The sequence below is a fragment of the Calidris pugnax genome, unplaced genomic scaffold, assembly GCF_001431845.1.
Source record: "Calidris pugnax isolate Ruff unplaced genomic scaffold, ASM143184v1 scaffold14, whole genome shotgun sequence".
NCBI lineage: Eukaryota > Metazoa > Chordata > Aves > Charadriiformes > Scolopacidae > Calidris > Calidris pugnax.
In genome coordinates, this window is record NW_015090793.1 from 8,964,008 (window position 1) to 8,982,272 (window position 18,265).

Here is an 18,265-nt window from a genome sequence, read left to right on the forward strand (position 1 = left end):
TCTCCCGGGGCTCCGCGGGCGGGATGCAGGGAGCCGGAGGGGGTGATGGTGGGGATGAGGGTGACGGTGGTGCCGGGCATCGCTTGGCAAAGTCAAGGCGCCCCCCCCTCCCTTACCCCCCCCCTCTGCTCTCCCTTTGGGGGACGCCCCAGGGGCGCTGGTGCGGGGAGGGCGCCCGCCCCGCCGTGTGCCTGCGGCCGGGGTGGGAGGTTAAAGGCAGGAGCCTGGAGAGGACGCCTGACAGAAGGGGAAGTCGGTTCAAAATGCCTGGAAGTACCAACCCTAGAACTATGCTAACAATCAAGATAAATAAATAAGGGCTTTTAATTTGCTTGCAGTTAGAAACTTTTGGACTTTTTTTTCCTCCCCCCGGAGAGAGAATGGCATGGAGGGAAAAGTATGAAGCAAACTGAGAAAGCCCCCCCCCGAGTGAAAACAGAGGGTGGAGAGAAGCCAGGCTGCGAGCTGGGTGATGCTCCTGTACCAAGAGCACATGTACTCAGTAGCTCTCCTGCTGGGGTGGGATGCCCCAAAGGGACCACTGGGAATTTGGGCAGCAACATGCTCCCATTGGCTTTTGTGCAGGGTGCCTGACCCCTCGGGCCCCTTGGGAGTCCCTTCAGCCACTTCTGAAACTTTCAGTGTGCCCCATGTCTGCCAGGAATAGGTGAGTTAAGTCGTGGTCCCCTCCCGGTTAGTTTCCCATGATTTTTACTGTAGTGTGTGTGCTTCAAGTGTGCCCAGTGCCAGGCTGTCTTGTTGAGAGGTCTTTTAAATCCTCATGGTCATCTGTAAAGGATAATAGACATGTTCTCACTGCAGGGTGGAGCTTCTGAAAGGTAAATTTAGTTTTGGACACAATCTCTCCATCACCTCCTTGACATGTGGAAGGTGAGGAGAGATGCAGAGAAGCCATACCCCAACCTTGAGGTTCTTGTATCTTTCCCACAAGGATAAATCTTGGTGACTATACTCAGCCCTGTACTTCTCTGTGTGTGTAGGCAGCCTGTAACTGCTCACTGGTAGACAAAGATGTGCTGTCACACTGTGCAAGCCCAGCTGTCCCAGCTTTTCTGCCTTTCCAGTAAATGCTGATGGGACTATTCCAGGTGTGTAGGAAGGAGGAGGCGCGCGGGGCTTGGAGGGCTGTGAGCTGCAGATGAGTGTGATTTTGAGAGGTGGTGAGCATTGCCTCTCCCAGGATGGCCCCTCCAGCCCTCGTGGGAGCAGCAGGCTGTGTTTGCAGGGGGGGCTGACACACCCAGGCTTTTGGCTACCATCTTTCAGACATTACTTAACCAAGGCATTCCCCGAGCGTGCTCGCTTTAGGGCTCAATCCTCTTCCCTGCTTAGATGAATTCTGCTTGTTCCCATCTCCCGCATGGTGCCTGCAGCGCTTCTCAATGACAGCTGTGTTGTTGGGTAGCTGCACCCCAAGAGTTAATCCTTCCCTGTCATCCACTTCTGCAGACAGGCATCCAGCACCAACCTCAGTAGGAAGCACAGGCTGAGGCTGGGGCTATCTGTCAGGAGAGAATTGCTGATGAGCATCTAAACAAGAGCATTTTTAATCACCACGCAGTGGTGGGATCTGACAGCTTCTGTTACAATCGCAGTAATCCAGTATGTGCTGGATGCTGTCCCTCCAGTACTGAGAGGCTGCCCCTTCTAGATGCAAACTCCAGACTTGATGTATTTTGTTTCTATAAGCTGCTTCCATATCTCGGTTGTTTGGCGACTGTGTGTAACGCGCTTGGAAGTGTCAGTCTAATTCTCCGTGGACAGACATCTACACCACCAAAACCGCAAGGGGAAGTAGCGCTGATTTCCCAAATCACTGGCAATCTTGTTCTAGGCTGAGCCTCAAGCAGAAGTCAGGCAAGCAACAAATTAAAGCCGCGCTCTTTTGGGAAATGGGCAACTCTTGAAAAGCCTCAGATTCCTGGCCTTGGCCCTGTCTCCATAAATCATTTCAGCCCTGGACTCAGCTGGGAGCCCAAAGAGCCTGGAGAACAAGTTGCTGTCCTCTCTTCCCATGAAAGCTGGTCTCTAGGGTCAGCACAGGAACATACTGGCAGAGCTGTGTTCGCTCTGCAGAGAGAAAGAAATCATTCTCCGGGAAATGTTTGCTGGGAGGTTTTCCTAGCAATTTGCTGAGGGGTGGGCTGGCTGTCCCGACCATCATTGGATGACATTTGGATTCATTTCTTGCTGGGCTGCCAACAGCGTGCTTGGTGCCGTACGTGACATCAGGTGACAGTCAGCTTCATTGCACATACGCGCGGCGCTGGCTTGTCACTCAGATCATTCACACCGGTGCCGGCGGGGAGGTTTTTGAGGAGCAGTTTGGATCAGAAGAGAGGACGTTGCTTTCCGTGACGTCTTGGTCAGCGGGGCTGGGAAGCGGGAGCATGGCGAGATGCGTTTGTGGAGGTGGAGGCAGCAGGGAGGCTTTCCCTTGCCCTGGGTAAGCGCTCTCTTTCCACACCCCTGAGCGTACAAAGGGCCTTTGGCCCCGTGGCAGGAGGCAATCCTTGTGTGCCGTCAACCACAGACCTCACTTTACTTCTTGTTCCTTGGTTAGTCCTCCGTCCCCTCCTTGTCATCACGTATCAGGCTCTTAAGCAGCTGGGAGGCTTTTCCTGAGGCGCTGAAACCGATACCTCCCCGCAGACGGGCGGGCGAGGAGCTCAGGAGAGTGCTTCTGCCCCGTAGTTCTTCGGGAAGGGGTCGGGTGCTGGATGTGGAGCCCCTGGGAGCGGGAACCCCTCTCGGCCACCAGTACCCAGCACCCTCACAGGTGTCATCCCCTTACCCACCATGTTTGGGTGCGCAGGGCAGGAGATGCCCATCCTCGCTGGCATGCGTGAGATAAAACTCCAATGCTTGCAGGATCAGACCCACCACGGCCACACTGTAAGGAGCCCATCCGTGCCTGGTGAGGAGGAGGAGGAGGAAGGGGAAGTCATGCCTCTCTGCAGGACACCTTCCCCGTCCCAGCAGCCCACCCGAGGCCAAGCGACTGGCACGCAGCGTGCTGGGCAGATGGGCTGACAGCGGCGTCCCTGCGCTCTGCAGCTGTGTACATATGGCACGCACGTTTCGGCTGGTGTCGGCTAGCTCTCCAGATGGCAGGAAGGAGTGGGTTCAGGCTTTTTTCTCCCGTTTTTGGTGGAGGAAGAACCGACCACAGCCGCTTCACATAAGGAGAGGCTAATCCAGCCATGTCCCTGAGCACTTAGCTGTCCCCGGCTCATCTCCAAGGCCAGGGCCCCCTCTGAGGTGGGTAGCTGGGTGGATGGGCAGCTGCTGGCTCCGAGGAGCTGCCTGCTGTTGGGAGAGACATGTCACTGCTATTGCGCTCACCCCTTGGTGGCATGGCCACTGGGAACAAGGTGGCCCCTCTCTCTGTATCGAGCTGCTGTCTTCGCCATAGGGCTGTAACACTGAAGTGGGACTGAGGAGTAGATGCTCCTGAGATACAGCTCCCTCTCCCTAGTCTTCACACTTGTGATCTTCAGCTACTCAGTCTGGAAAAGACTTCCCCCGCTCAGTCCCCCAGGCATCATTTGTCCAAGTGATCCTTCCACTGACAGTGGACTCCTGAGGCTAACAGCATAGTTCTCCATAGAAAACAACCACCTGCTCTAAAACACTTTGAGATGGTGGAGATTCTTCTTTGTTCTTCCTCTGCTGCTGGCTTTCTAGGTTTCCCTCCTGGGTGTTGCTCCTGTCCGCATGGGTGGGCAGCTCCGACCCAAAACACTGGTCTGCCCTCAAATGCCCTGGCAGGTGCTGGTCCGTAGGTTCTTGCACTGTCCCAGCTGCTCCAGGACCCCCCATAAGTGACATGATGGATTGCCACTTCCATCCTTTTTCTCTCTCTCTCCCTGCCGTTGTGGGTGGTCAACAAACCCGTAGATCTCTGATGCAGACAGAGACACAGCATTCATTCTCAAGAAACTGAGGTCATCTTCTCTTCCATCTGAAGTGCCCTTGTGCTGGTGAATGTTCCAGTTCGTGAAGCAATCCAGCTGTTTGGAGGAGACAAGATGTGACAACACCACTGCACATCTTCAGAGCAACTGCTATCCAGGCCAGGCCAGGCCACGGTTGCCAGCAATGCTGGCTCTGGTTTTTTTGCCTGCAAATTCCTTTTAAGAAAGAATCTCTTACACCAGCACATCCCAAGTGTGAAACTAAACCATCTTAACGTTATTATGGCATGGACTTAGCCACCAGATTTGTTCCTGGAGACCTTCGCCAGCGTTAGGCTGCAGCGGGCACCCAAGCAAACCAACTCCTACCAGTGTGTTGCACATGCAGGAGTTGGGATCGAGCTTCTCAGCTGTGCTGACAGACCCTAAGGTGGCAGCAAACTCTCCCTCGATGGACGGAGACAACCACAGCAGCCTTCCTGATCTGGAGCCTGCCTAGGCTTGCACATCTGGTTTCTCTCTGGAGCACTGCTGTCCAGCTCCTCCTCAAGAGAGCAACGCATCGAGCCACAGCGAGCTAGAGTCTGCGCCGGGAGCAAATGTGTCCACAGACATTTATTTTCCCTTGAAGTATATTGGCTTTTTTCTAAATCTTTTCACCACTGCATTACCAGGGCGCTCTCTGCCTTAGCAGCTGACAGCCTCACTCTCCACACTCATGTGGGTTTTGGAGATATTTTAGGGTTTTATAGGGCTTTTTAGCTGCTGGAGTGGAGGTTTTTTCCCCCCACTAGCATCCTTTCACTTTTTGCTGCCAGCATGCACATGGCTGCTGTGGCTTGTTGTTAAATCGGTGTAGAAAAGACCCTGCTTGCTCCCGTCGGGAGTGTGGTGGGACATCAGGAACAGCAGCCTCAAGGCCATGGGAGGAGGTTGCGTTGCTGTGGGGTGGCATGGGGGAGAGCTGTTTGCAGGGGTTTGAAGGGACAAGCCAGGCACCAAATGCCGCGGCTTGAGCAGTGACTTAGTCCCAAACCAGTGGAGACTGAGACTATTCTGGGGATGCATCATTACGTGCTCGACCTCTTTGTGTGTCATCCCAAAGGCAGCTGTGGTTTGTCACCTCTGCAGGCGGGACACCGTATGTGACCAGTGTCGCTGGCGTGTCTTTACTGCATGGTGAGGAGGCTGAGAGCTTTCCTCCATCACCTGCTGACTTCTCCCAGCCTTATTCCCAGTGATTCATCCCCCACCATGATGCCACCAGCAGGAAACCCTGGGATGCCTTAAAACCCAGCTCCTGAAGACAAATGGCCCGTTGAGCTCCCTGGGGGTGACAGCTGGATGGGAAGGCTTGGCCAGGCTCCATGGTGGCAGTTGGAGAGCCACTGCTGGGCTTCAGGAGGGCCAGAGCATCCTCCACACGTTGCTCGCAACGTGCGGTGCCACTGCTGTGTGTTGTCATCAAACAGCACAGCATTAACCGGAGCATGTTGGTGGTTTCAGCCAGTCCAGAGTGATGCTTACGGTTATTTAGAGCCCAGCTGGGGCAGAGCGGGGCGGCACTGTGGTTTAGCAGCTAAAGAAGATGACAAAATACTGGCCTGGAGCAACGCAAGGGGAGAGAAAATAAGGGAGAAACCAGACAAAAGGACAAAAATCCTGAAAACAATGACTGTGTGTCACCAAGAATGGGGCTTGTTTGCTCCCTTGGCTGCTGTCTAACTGATTTTATCCTCTGCTACAAATCCCGCTCCTGTCGGGAGGTATTTGCTTTTCCTGATGCAGCCACCCCGAGTTAACCTCTGTGTTTTCTTACGGCTCCTGCTGAAACCAGAGGAAAGAGTCTGCTTTTCTCCATCAGGCTTTGAGTGCAGCCTCCGCTCTCTGCCTTAATCCGCTCTCAAATTCCTCTCCAGGCTGCAGTTCCCCATGGTGGGGAGGTGGGACGCTTTATTGGTAGCTTGCAGCATAGCCCTCTGGGCTCTTTGTTCCCAATCTGCATCTCCTTCGGTCCATGCCATGTGTGGTCACACAGGGATATATCCCACCCTGGTCCCAGTTTGCACTGTCCCCTGTGGCAAGTGGGGATGCATGTGGTGCGGGGAGTGTTGTGCTCCTTGCAGCTGGTCATGGGCTCAGCTCCTGGGTCTAAGCAGTGGTAGCAAAGGAGTGGCAAACCCTGTGGTTGGGAACTCAAGAATCACCAAGGCCAAGCTAATGCCTTTAACTTTGTTGGACCTTGTTCTCCTGTTCCCCAGGTGAATTGGACCAATTGGATCCCAGAGATGGGTATGACCGCTACTAAAATACCACCTCAAAAAGTGTGTCCTCACTGCAGTGCTTCGGGATAGCCCATTCTAGAGGAGATTTTCTGTGCTCAATGGCCCTGGGATTTCTCCTGTGATACCCTAGTAGTCCTCTATGTAGTTACTATTTTGGGAGGTGGTTCAAAGAGCCTGCAATAAAGAGTTTTACTGCAGGCCAGCAGTGAGATATTTTTCATGCATGATGCTGCGAGTTTGTGTTGCATGCCCTGAGGATATGCGGGAGGCTTTGAGGGTGCAAAACAGCTAGGGATAGTGCAGGAGGACTGTCCAAAATGCAGCGGAGCCAGGCCTGGGGCAGCATTAACCAGACTGCCGTTTGGAAGAGATCCCTGGGGTGAACTCACCCAGCACCACACCTAGGTTTTGTTTGGAGGAAGCCAATTCATTCGCTCCAAGGAGTGAACTCATGTTTTTGCAATGTGAGCGATGGGGGAGCCAGGAGCTGGGAGGGAACCGGGAGCTGGGTTATTTGACAGCGTGGACCCACCCGACAGGCGAAGGCGCCTCGGTCGGGACTAGTGCTCTCGCCTGAGCGATGCTGCTTTTGTTCTTGTTGGCATTTCTAAGCTAGGTTTGGTCCTAGGCTGGATGCTTCGCTGCCTGTGGCAAGGCGAGGATGAGGCTTTCTTTCAGGCTGCTGTGATTGCTTTGCTAGCACGGGGCTGCCCACTGCAGTCTGGTGGCAGAGAAGAAAAAGCCTCCTACACCCATGGTATGAAATAGTTGCCCATCACTGGCCAGAAGAAAGTTCTGCAGAGCATTTGACACTGTGATACCCACAGATGGTCGAGGGAGGTGATTCTGCCCCTCTACTGGGCAGTACTGTGTTCAGCACTGGAGCCCTCAGCAAAGGAAAAACATGGACCTGTTGGAGCGAGTCCAGAGGAGGGCCACAAAGATGGTCAGAGGGATGGAGCACCTCTCACGTGAAGACAGGCTGAGAGAGTTGGGGTTCTTCAGCCTGGAGAAGAAAAGGCTCCATGAAGCTGCCTCTCTGGTAGCTGCAAGTTGCTCGGTGGCTCTGAACCACACAATATGATTCTTCTGGGTCCTAAGTTCAGGCACTCCATGGAAGTTGTCTACTTCTGTGGTGCTGTTACTGAAATTGCCAGATCCATCCGCTGATAACCAACTGCACTGAAGGGGTCTGGCAGGACTGTGAAAGGATGTCCCAACAACGCTTGCAGGCTTTTCCATCCTACAGCTGTATAAATAATCTGTCCTATCTGGGATGTCAGGAGGACTCAGGGCATGTAGCTGTCAAGAGCAAGGTGGGGATGCTAAGTCCCGTGCTGGTGAATCTGGACACACCAGCTAGCCCATAAACCAACAGGTCCTCTGAGAAGTAGGAGGATCCATATGTGTTCACCTCCACCCTCTGGAACTGAGTGGAAAGAAAACAGCTGGCTCCAGATCCTTCCCAAACATGCTTCACAACGTAACACATCTTGAAAACAAGTGATGATCTTCTGGACAAGGCCTTCGGCTTGTTAAGTCTGTTATTCATAGAATCACAACACGGTTTGAGTTGGAAGGGATCCTTAAAGATCATCTAGTCCAACCCCCCACTATGGGCACCAACATCTTTCACTAGATCAGATTGCTCAAAGCCCCATTCAGCCCAACTTTGAACACTTCCAATGATGGGGCATCCACAACATCTCTCCTGCTCCTCCCAGTAGGTCCACAGCCACTAAACCTGGTGATACTTCAGAATGGAAAGAGAGAGAGGTTTCCCCTGTGCTCAGGACCGATGAGCAGGGAACACCAGTTGTCCTGCAGCCACAACCTGCCGCCTTTTCCCTGAGGTTTCTTAACCCCGGGAAATGTCTGACTCAACCCAGGGTAGAAGGAGGGATGTACAAAAGCCAGAAATATTAAGCACTGGACATTTATATGAACCTTCTGGAAATATTTTTGGCAGGAGGTGCAGCACAAACAATGAGACAGTGCAGTTGCACTGTGTGTTCGGATGCAGGGAAGAGGCAGCCAAATGCTCTCCCGGGGGGGGGGCTGGTGTGTTTTAACTCCCAGCATAAAAATAAACCAGATGAATTAGCAGACAGGTAAATTCAGCAGCTTATTATGGCATATTGTGGAGGAGCTAGCTGTCAAGAGGGCTTAGCTTATGCTGCCTCACAAACGCGGACATCTCTCTGCCTTGGAGCCAACCTGTCTTCCCTGCTGTACCCAGGGGGCCCAATTCTGCCCTGCGTGACCTTCACGTGGAGGGGATCTTTGCAAGTCTGCTGCTAAGTCCTGCTTCTAGCAAGGTAACGGAGCAGTCTGAACCCCCAGCACCCAACGTTCTTCTCCCAGTGTTTTTATGCAGCATAAAAGCAGGGTGGATTTGGCTTTACAGGCGTTACTTGTACAGGTCCATAGGGTGTTTATAGAAATTGTATCTTACTGATAAGGACAGAGCTACCCAGCCAGAAGCTCAATGGTGTGAACTGTCTTAATGCTCCTGAAGTCCATGGGGTGCTCCTGGCTGTTCCCCACAGAACCATCCTGGTGAGCATACCCTGCACCCTCACCAGGCAGGGGTGCTTATTGTCCCCTTTCACCCATCTTTTTCTCGAGTTGTTCCCCAGCGTCATCCCACAGTCTCCTCTCCTGGCTGAGAATCGGCTCCAAGACCGTGTCTTTGGTTGATGACAGTGACCCTCTGGGGAGCTGCAGTGGAGCCCTGTCTTCCTCAAGAGGGCTGGCTGTGGGCCGAGAACTGGTCTGGTCAAGTGTGCAGCAGACTTCCCACGGACTTCAAAGGGAGCATCTTTGGTCTTCCAAGGGCGCTGCCTCTGAATCGCAGACGTCAAAGATGGAAAAGACCTGTTAGGTCATATCCCGTCCTATCTTCCTGCCAAAGAAGGCTCTTCTGCACAGGAATATGTCTCAAGAGCGTTCATCTTGCATTGCTTAAGCCACTGCCAGGCTGGGAATCACTGATAAGGCCCATGAGACTCTGCAGAGCCTTTCGCAAACACGACCAACAAACATCCTCTGGCTGAAGCTCTGGTTCCTGCTGGTCCCAGCCCACTGCCGTGCTGATCTCCCGAAGCTGAGGATAGTGCCAGTATCCTTTCCTTTCTAGCAGGCAGCTGCATTCCTTCAGATCGGTGTGAAATTTCAGTTGCAGTTCCTTCCTAATTCCTTTTAATCATTGCAAATATTGCAGGCAAGATGGTGAGCTGCGCTGCCGCTCGGCAGAAACCAGTGAGGTCAGATAAGGGAAATATTTTCATTAACTGCACGGGAACTTGAGCTCTCCCCTGGCTCCCTCTGGCTCTGAACAGACCTGCTCAGCTTCTGTCTTCACAGCTGTCCCACCAAAGCACTGATGTCTGTTCGGCTCAGGCATGATGAGCAAGAAGGTTGCAGAAGGAGAGGGTCTGGTGCTCACCAGGAGCATGATGGATGCCTGCTCGCTTTGCCTCCTGCTGAAAATCCCATCCATAGACCCCATGGGAGCTGGGAGGGTCCAGCATTGGGATTTTTTTCCCATTTCTAAGATGCTCGCTCTCTTTTGGGTTGGATTTTGAAGATTTCTTGGCATCCAGGTGTGTCATCAACACCCTTCACTCTAGCTTGTGCAAATCTGTCCCCTCTTCCCTGCTGACTTTATGTTAAAAAAGGGGTAAAACCAAAGTTCATTTTTTTCCCTGCCCCCCTGCCCCTGCTTATGGAAGCTTTGGATCTGGATCTGAACTAAGTGGCTCATTCCTCTCTCAATTTCCCATGTTTAATTCAAAAGGAAACATTAAAATGGCAGGAGCTGAGCCAAGACAGGGAGGGTTCCTACAAAACAGTTATTCTAACACTGTTACCATGGCAAAAACCCTTATCTCCTAATGCTGATGCCCTGCACCCATGGCAGTGCTATCTGAGCTGCTCAAGGTGAACCTCTTCCCCTGGACACACGGGGCAGCTCCAGTTTGGACTTTGCTGCAGCATGTGGGAAAAGTGTTGTGTAATCCCAGTCGAGGGTTTTGTCAACTGTGTTAGTACTGAGATCCTTCTTGGAATTTGTAGCAAACGTCCTACAAAACAGTTTGGGTTTTATTTTGTTTCTTTTTTTTTTTTTTTTAATAAAAACAAAATACAAAAGAAAGAGCAAAACAGATGAGGAAAAAAGACATTAGCCTGCCTTCTTGTGTTGTAACTAGACAGTGTCTGTGCATCAGCCTCAAGGATTTCGTGGTCTATTTTCCTTCCACTCGATTTAACTTCCTTCTTGCTCTAATTCTGAAATTATTCCCACATTTCACTGAATCCTTCCATTTTAGTTTCCATCTTGCTTTGGTCTTCTGCGCTGCTGTTTGATCTGGGATCTCCACTGTTCTTGTTACATTGGCGTCAAAAGCGACTTGGGTGTTTCTGCTGCCCAAAGCTCTTCCTTTCAAAGTAACTCTCAGCTTATTGCATCTGGGGGCCAGGTATTAGGGTCTGAGGGCAAGCGCTGTTGGCGGGTGCATAATGCCAGCAAAGAATTGCAGGCATGGATTTGGAGAGAGATTTTGTAGGGTAAGAAGAGGCCCTTTGTGCCACCAGACTCCAGCCATTTCCAGCTACCCCTCTAATTTATGCTGGAGCGATGGGGACAACATTTCCTTGCCCGCCAGCTTTGCCAAGAGGGTCTTACAGGTGTCTCTCAAATGCCGTGTGACGCCTAGGGCTGTTGCCAGCAGGAGGGGCCTGCAAGTGGCTCTGTGCCTTTTGGGTGTCTGTTAGAAGCAGAGAAGTTTCTGCTCCATGCAACGGTCCCCAGAGGTGAATGTGGTCATGGCGCTGGGTATTCACAGAATCATCTAGGTTGGAAGGGACCTTCAAGGTCATCTAGTCCAACCATCAACCTAACTCTGACCAAAAAACCATCACTAAACCATGTCCCACAGCCGCATGACAACGCGTCATTAAAATACCTCCAGGGATGGTGCCTCAACTGCTTCCCTGGGCAGCCCATTCCAATGCCTGATAACCCTTTCTGTGTAAAAAGTTTTCCTAATATCCAACCTGAACCTCCCCTGGCACAAGTTGAGGCTGTTTGCTCTAGTCCTGTCGCCTGTGACTTGGGAGAAGGAGAATAAATAGATTCCCTGCCTTCTCAGGGTTATCAGTAGCAAATGATGTGTATACAAGGTTTGAAGTGCATTGGCTTTCTCCTGGAGAGGTTGGATACTTCTGGGCACCTCAACTGTGTCATACAAGACAAATGAAATGGCCCACAGGGTTAACAGCATTAAAATCCATGTGCTTGTAGATAAGGGTGATCCAGCTGGTTGCAGTCGGTCTGGATTTCCATAAGTATTATGGCAGAGCTGCTCCTGAGCAGCGCGATAGGAAATTTGTTGGCAGTACTCCAGCAAAAGGTACTGATAGTTGCTAAAGGCGGCAAAGATAAGAATTGCAGAGGGACCTTCTGACTCTGAGTGACTAGGTAATAATATGGCAGATGAAATAAATACAGTGTAGATAAAGTGATGCATATGGGGAAAACCATACCAGATTCCACATATGAAATGATAGACCCTGAGCAGACCATTATCTCAGTGACAAGAGACCTCAGGGTTTCTGTAGATGGTTCGATGGAAGTGTTGGGTCAGTGCCTGCAAGTGGTCACAAATCAAATCAGGAGTTACATGAAAAGGAATATTAAAAAAAAACAGAGAACATAAACATCTGTTAGATAATACACAGAGCACCCACAACTTGAATACTGTGTTGTTCTGATCCTATTAGCTTCACAAGGACTAGGAAAAGTTCAGTGAAGAGCAGCAAGGGTCATCAAAGGTATGGGATGGTTTCCACAAAACTGTCTGCTGAGAAGGTTTGTTCTTTTTCTTCTGGAAAAGAGGCTGAAGAGATGATGGAGGACTGAAAATGTGTGTCACAGAGGAGGTGAATAAAACTCTGTGACCTCAGGTGCAGACAGGAGTAAGTTCAAAACAAGCAAAAGGAGGGCAGTGTTATATAGACCGGGGAAAAAACTTTGCAAAAGGATGTTGTGGATGCTCAAAATTGACTGGGGTTCAGCTTACCAGACCAAATTCATGGACAAAAAAGTCTGTCATGGGTTGCTAAATACGAGGAAGGCACATCTAGCTGATGTCGTGGAGCTGACATCAGTTGGAACCTGGCAGAATACTTGGGGAAATCCTATATACGCCTGAGCTGTTCTGCTCTTCCCTTGGCATCTGCAAATGGCCACTGTGGGGTTTGTGGAGGGGGTGAACCCATTTTACCTCATGTAAAGTCAGGGACATTTCTCCAGCTTTGTCTCTGTGGAGAAAAGAGAAGCTGAAGCATGAGCATGGCCAGAAGCGTTAAAAAATCTCCAACCCTAAGCAGAGCGTGACACCCTAGAGGGATGAGGAGGATGCAGACTGGTGTGGAGGCAGATGATAGAGGAACATTGAGGCATTCCAGTGATTGGTGTAGTATGAAAACTTAGATTGATGGGTGGTCAGACAACCTGGGTGGCTAGGATGGATTTCAGATAAACGCCCGGCTCCAGTTTCCTGTAGGCGATAGACTCTTGTGCGTTAAAGGCTGAATGACCTTTAGCAGTTTTGCAAAATAGCAAATGGATCCCCAAGCCTACTGAACTGGGAAGAAGATCTCTCTTTAAGCTGGACATGTCGAAGTTGTGTGCCTAAAATTGAGCATATATGTAGTGTTTTGCTGGATCGCGATCGAAAAGCAATCAAACCCTCTGCAGCAGGAAACATATACTCTGCAGTTGTTTAGACACCTACTGTTCAGGTTGAATTGTTTGAATGTTTCACATTACACTAGAAGTCTTCAAGGGTAAAGAAATAAATTGCATAAGATATGGCTGGGGCCCTGAACCTCTGGTTTGGTCTCTTCTGGGAGGTGAGGCACCACAACAGGGTGTTTCAGCAGGTAGGAGTTACTGTCTCCAGGTCCTGCTCCTACAACAGCACCGAGGTTTTGCACAGGCTGGAAGTCATGGTCGATGCTGTTTGAGTGCAAAACCACCAGGTTGTGGTATATTTGTCCCCTTATTGCCTTTTCCTGCAAGACCAGTGAGGGCATCGGAGCTACTTGCAGGGAGTAAGTTACTCAAGACGAGTAACTGGGTGGCATGGGGCTTGCAGGTTTCTGAGAAAAAAAAGGCCTCCGAGAAGCGAATCGAACGGCAGGCAGACATCCCAGGCCATATCCTGCCATCATGTTTTAAGCAGAACTGCCCCGCTGAAATCAAGAGGCTTCATGCTGCTTTCATCCCCACGGAGATCAGCGGGGGGAGTTCTTCTTAAAAACCTGTTGGGACCATATGGCCTTTTATCGCTAGAGTTCCTATTTATGTTAAAAACTGCTAAGAAAATAACTTACAGTTGTTTTGTCATGCTTCAAGCAAGATATTTTGTTTTTCTGGCCTAATTTTTAATTTTATTTTTTTTTTCCCTGTTACCCTTTCTAGGTTCCCTGCTATTCTTATGGTCAAAAGTTGTCCAAACTGGCCATCTTGAGAATAGCCTGTAACTATATCCTTTCCCTGGCCAGACTAGCAGACCTGGATTACAGCGCTGACCACAGTAACATGAGCTTCTCCGAATGCGTGGAGCAGTGCACTAGGACCTTACAAGCAGAAGGAAGATCTAAAAAAAGGAAGGTATGTTACAGCCACCCCCTTCACCACCCCCCAAATCATTGTAAAAGTTACAAAAGAGGGGGAAAAAAAGAAAAAAAAAAAGAAATAATCCAAAGTGGTTTCCTTCCTTTCTCAGCCTCTTGAAATTTTCCTGATTTTTTTTATCCCTTGCCTTTCTCTCTTGCTTTTTCTCCTCCATCCCTCTGATCTTGTAATAACCGCATTCCTCTCTAATCAAAAGCTTTTCTCTCCTCCCCATCCTCCGAGCTGGGCTCTTCCTCTCGTTAGTCGCCCATCGTGTGTTTTAACGCGAGCATGATCCTATTAGAGTCATCTTGGGGCTGTTATTTGTTAAACCAAACCAACCTCAAGTCGCCTTTTGGAGCCCATAAAACACGGTCGCCCGCCTGTGTTTTCTGTTTTGTTTAAGCTAACACTTATCTCCGAGAAAAATCACCCGACAACAAAAAAAAAGTAGCTAATGGAGACATTGTATGTATAAACACATTAGTAAGATGTATGACCTGAAGGACATGTGGGTATCTTGAGGAAACAATGTTAAATCTAATTACGCCTTGCATTCCTTTAGGTTACTTAACACTGAACCAATTAGGTGAAATCATCGTCAAGCGGCGGGAGGAGGAAGCAGAGCGTTCTGCCAGTTTTCCTCTCAGAGAGTGACGTGGGTGAATTAAAGGAGTGATTGATGTCTTTGTTCAGGCTTTTATGACAAAAAGAGTTTTGTAAACTTGAATTGAACTTCCCCCTGCTTTCTGGGCTCGCTTGTCAGGCGGGATAATAAATCAGTGGGATTTTAATGGATGAATGGGCAGCTAAGCCGGGGAGCAGGCTCCTTCCCCGGTGTCGTTAAGATCTGCCTCCGATTCGGGCAGGTTTCCTCAGTTTTCCTCCTCTTTAGCCCAACAAATCATCCTGCAGAAATTCAGTTTATAAATAAACACAATAGCACACTCCCTGTCGCTTCCTCTTGCTGTCACGGGCTGTATTTATGCCCCCGGAGCAGCAGTGCCAGGCAGAGACACAGCACCGCTCGCCCACAGCCAGCACCACCAGCTGAAACTGGGAATTGTGGGGGGAGCTTCTGGGCATGGCCTGAAATTAGGTGTTCAGTGTGGGGTCTGTAGTGCTGCAGTCAGTGCAGTGCCAGGGACGCTGATGTGATGCCACCAGCGCTAAGGCGAGGCGAGACTTGGGTCTTGGGTCCCCTCCCCAAGTCAGGATGGGGGAGAACATGGATGAACATCCTTTTGGGGGCTTTGGCAGATTGCTGGTTGGTTGCTTAGGTCCCCTTCCCAAGCCAAGATGTGGGGGAAGAAGAGGGTGAGCATCCTTCTTGGGGCTTCAGCAGATTTCTGGGCTGGTGTTCAGGCTTTGGGTGCCCAATGGACTGAAACCCATTGTCTTGGCTTATGTCAACCAATATGAGCTTAAAGACAGAAAACACGGAGCCAGATTTCAAATGGCTCTAAATCCCAGGGTGTTCACATCTGAGGGTTAGGGCTTGTCCCATCCTTAATTAAAAAAAAAAAAATAAATTAAGAATTAAAAGCCTTCCATTTATGGCATTTTTTCTCTGAAGTTCGCTCCAGAGCGGACCCGTGGAGAAAAGCCCCAAACCCATTAAGAGCGCGTGAACAATGAAACTCTCACGGGGCACCAGCACATCCTGCCTCCCAACGAGCCACCATCAATCTACAGAAACAGCATCACCAGGAGAAAATCTGCCTTTTCTCCACATTCTTGGACACCCACCCTAAGCCTTCTCCAAAGGCCTTCTCCAAAAAGAAAGTTGGGCTTTTTACCTGGTCCCTGCTCTGCCTTGTTTTTCTTTCTGGAAAGTGTCTTCCAAATGCATTTCTGCTATTTGGGAAAGTCCAAGTTTAGGGCAGCCCAAGAGCCTGTGGATTCCCCTGGCTGATAGGTATCATTTTATTTTCAGCTGTATTTTCTCAGGTGATGGCAAAAGCACATTCATCTGGTGATGAAGCCAAAACCAGTAGGTACCACTAAGTAACACCAATAATTCCCAGTAGATAGGAATGGAGATGCAAAGCCTGGTTGGGAGGACTCATCTTGGTATCTCCCTTTCTCCATGAACCAAGCAAATCAATGTCATTGTGAGCACAAGGGATGGAAATGCTGTTGTCAGAGTGAAATTATAGATCCGGGATGGCCGTGCAGGGAACATCCGAGCTCTGGATGTCAGGTGGTGTGAAGGGATGTCTCTCCTGGGGGGTCTCACACGGGCGGCTGGATGAGGATACAATGGCTTGGCCCAAAATCACCGCGCCCTCATTAATTTTGAAATAGGCACGTTTTTCTAAGCTGTGTGTGTTTTTAATCAGGTCTCCAAAACCACTGCTAGCTGAGCAGTTCCTCTGAATTATTGACTTTGGGGTGGTTGGTATTTTTGTTGTTGCTTTTAGATTTCCTTTTTTATTCTCTCTCAAAAAAAGAATAATCACAGCAAGCCTGAATGCAGACCTCCACTCCTGGAGTTGGACCCACAGCACCCTTATCTCCTGTCATCTCAATTTTATTGTGTCTCTGCCTCTATCGCTCGCTCTCTCAGCTCTCCGATTGCGATGTGCTATGGCACCGTGAGCTTTTCACACAAAAAAGTAGCTGGTTGGAGTTTGTTTTGGCAGGCAAGGGCTCCAGATGTTGCGTTTGCTGGATTGTGTGTTGCCGTTTGCTTTGTTTTTGAGGGCAAATTGTCTGCTATCCCTAACATTAGGTTGTTCAGACTTTGCTGTTGCAGTAGGAAATTTAATGGGTGTTTTTATCCCCCCTTTCTACTCCGTTTTGTTAATTAGAAAAGTTGACTTTAGCCTTTCAAACTTGACTCAGGAAAAAAAAATCCCCTTTCCAGTCCTAACTGCAGTTGTACGGTGATTTTTTTTTGTTGCAATTGGGACTTGACTGAGGGTGTTTGGTGATGGGAGATCTCATTTATAAATGGCGAAGGGGCTAATTGAAGGGCTTCAGATGACTTTTCCCTTAAAAAAAAAAAAAATGCTGCATGAGGGAGTGATGAATTCTGCTGATAGTCTTCATTTTCTAAAGCTGCCTTTTGCTTGGTTATACAAGTGATCTGGACTAAGCCTTGCTCTTCACTATGCACGCAAGGGTTGCACCACATTGAGATCTGGGTTGTGACCCCCTCAGCAGAGCCCCAAGTCCTGCTGAGCCCTACTGATGTCCTGAGAGAAAGGGGGATCTACCTTTGCTCCCGCCCAGAGCATCCTCTGACAGTGCTGAGGACGTGACAGCGAAAGGAGGTGGATCAGAAAGAAGAGTCTCAGTTTCCTTATCCCTGGCATATGTTGTTTCTGCAGGGACGTGATCCTGAGTGGCCAGAGGTCACCTGAAAGCCTCTCAACAGATTTTGTAGGGTTTGGGGTCCAGCCTGCTGTTTGCAGTCTCTTGTTAAAGCCTTTTTTCCCCCAGGGTCAAATTCTGGTGCCCTGCAGGAGGGCGGCGTTACAGCTCAGGGTAGGGTTAGGGCTTTAGTGTACGTGCCCCGGTGCTCTCCCTGGAGACTGGTGTTCCTGTGGGTGCAGAGCTGTGCTCCACAGCCCCCCACACCCCCAGCCCCACAGGATCAGACCCTCAGGGCTGCGGGGCAGCACAACCACAACCCTTTGGTCTATACCGAGCAGGATCCGACCGCTAACAGCTCCCCTGTACAGCACACCCAGCACCCACCGCTGAACAGAAAACCCCAAACGCTAAAAAAAAAAAGCAAACAAACCCCAAACTCCCATCACAGGGTTCATTTTCTTTTCCTTCCCTTCCCCTCTGTGCTTTTGATTAGCCCTCGTGCTAGGCAGCAGCATCGCCGCGGCCATGGGAGCTGAGCCGGAGCAGGGAGGGATGGGTGAGGGATTTATTATTTTATTTTTTTTCTTCGCTTCATCCTCCCCCCGTCCCGGCTCTTCTGGCAGTCGCAGACTCCAGATGTTCGGAGCGCGAGCTGGGAAGTCCTGCTGGCGCCACTTGGGGCAGAGGGCAGGGGAAAGGCACGCGAGCTGGAACCCGGAGTACTCAGTCACTGCAGGACTTGGCGCATTCCCCAGCTCGCTGCTGGCACATTCCCCGGCTCTCTCCTGGCCATCTGTTCCAAAAAAACACTTTCAGAACCTCATCATCACTCAGGATACAACACTGCGAGCAGCTGTTAGCGAGGCAGAAGGAAAAAAAAAAAAAAAAAAAAATCACACTTAGCAATAGCTTAAACATCCCCTGAGCTCTGCTATGAAGATAGGAGAGAAAGAGAGTACACAGGGTTAGCAAAAATAGTGGTGATAAACAGAGGGGAGAGTTTTTTACAGGGAGGCAAGAAAGAAGGCGAGACATTT

General features: G+C 50.2%; 1 protein-coding gene across 1 annotated transcript in view; it reads left to right on the forward strand.

The window, feature by feature from the left end:
* Nucleotides 1-18,265, forward strand: part of ATOH8 (atonal bHLH transcription factor 8) — an 82,838-nt gene that overhangs the window by 59,969 nt on the left and 4,604 nt on the right. The window contains exon 3 of the mRNA XM_014966712.1: nucleotides 13,713-13,904. Coding sequence (XP_014822198.1) covers nucleotides 13,713-13,904 — 192 coding nt within the window. The remainder of the gene's footprint in view (nucleotides 1-13,712; nucleotides 13,905-18,265) is intronic.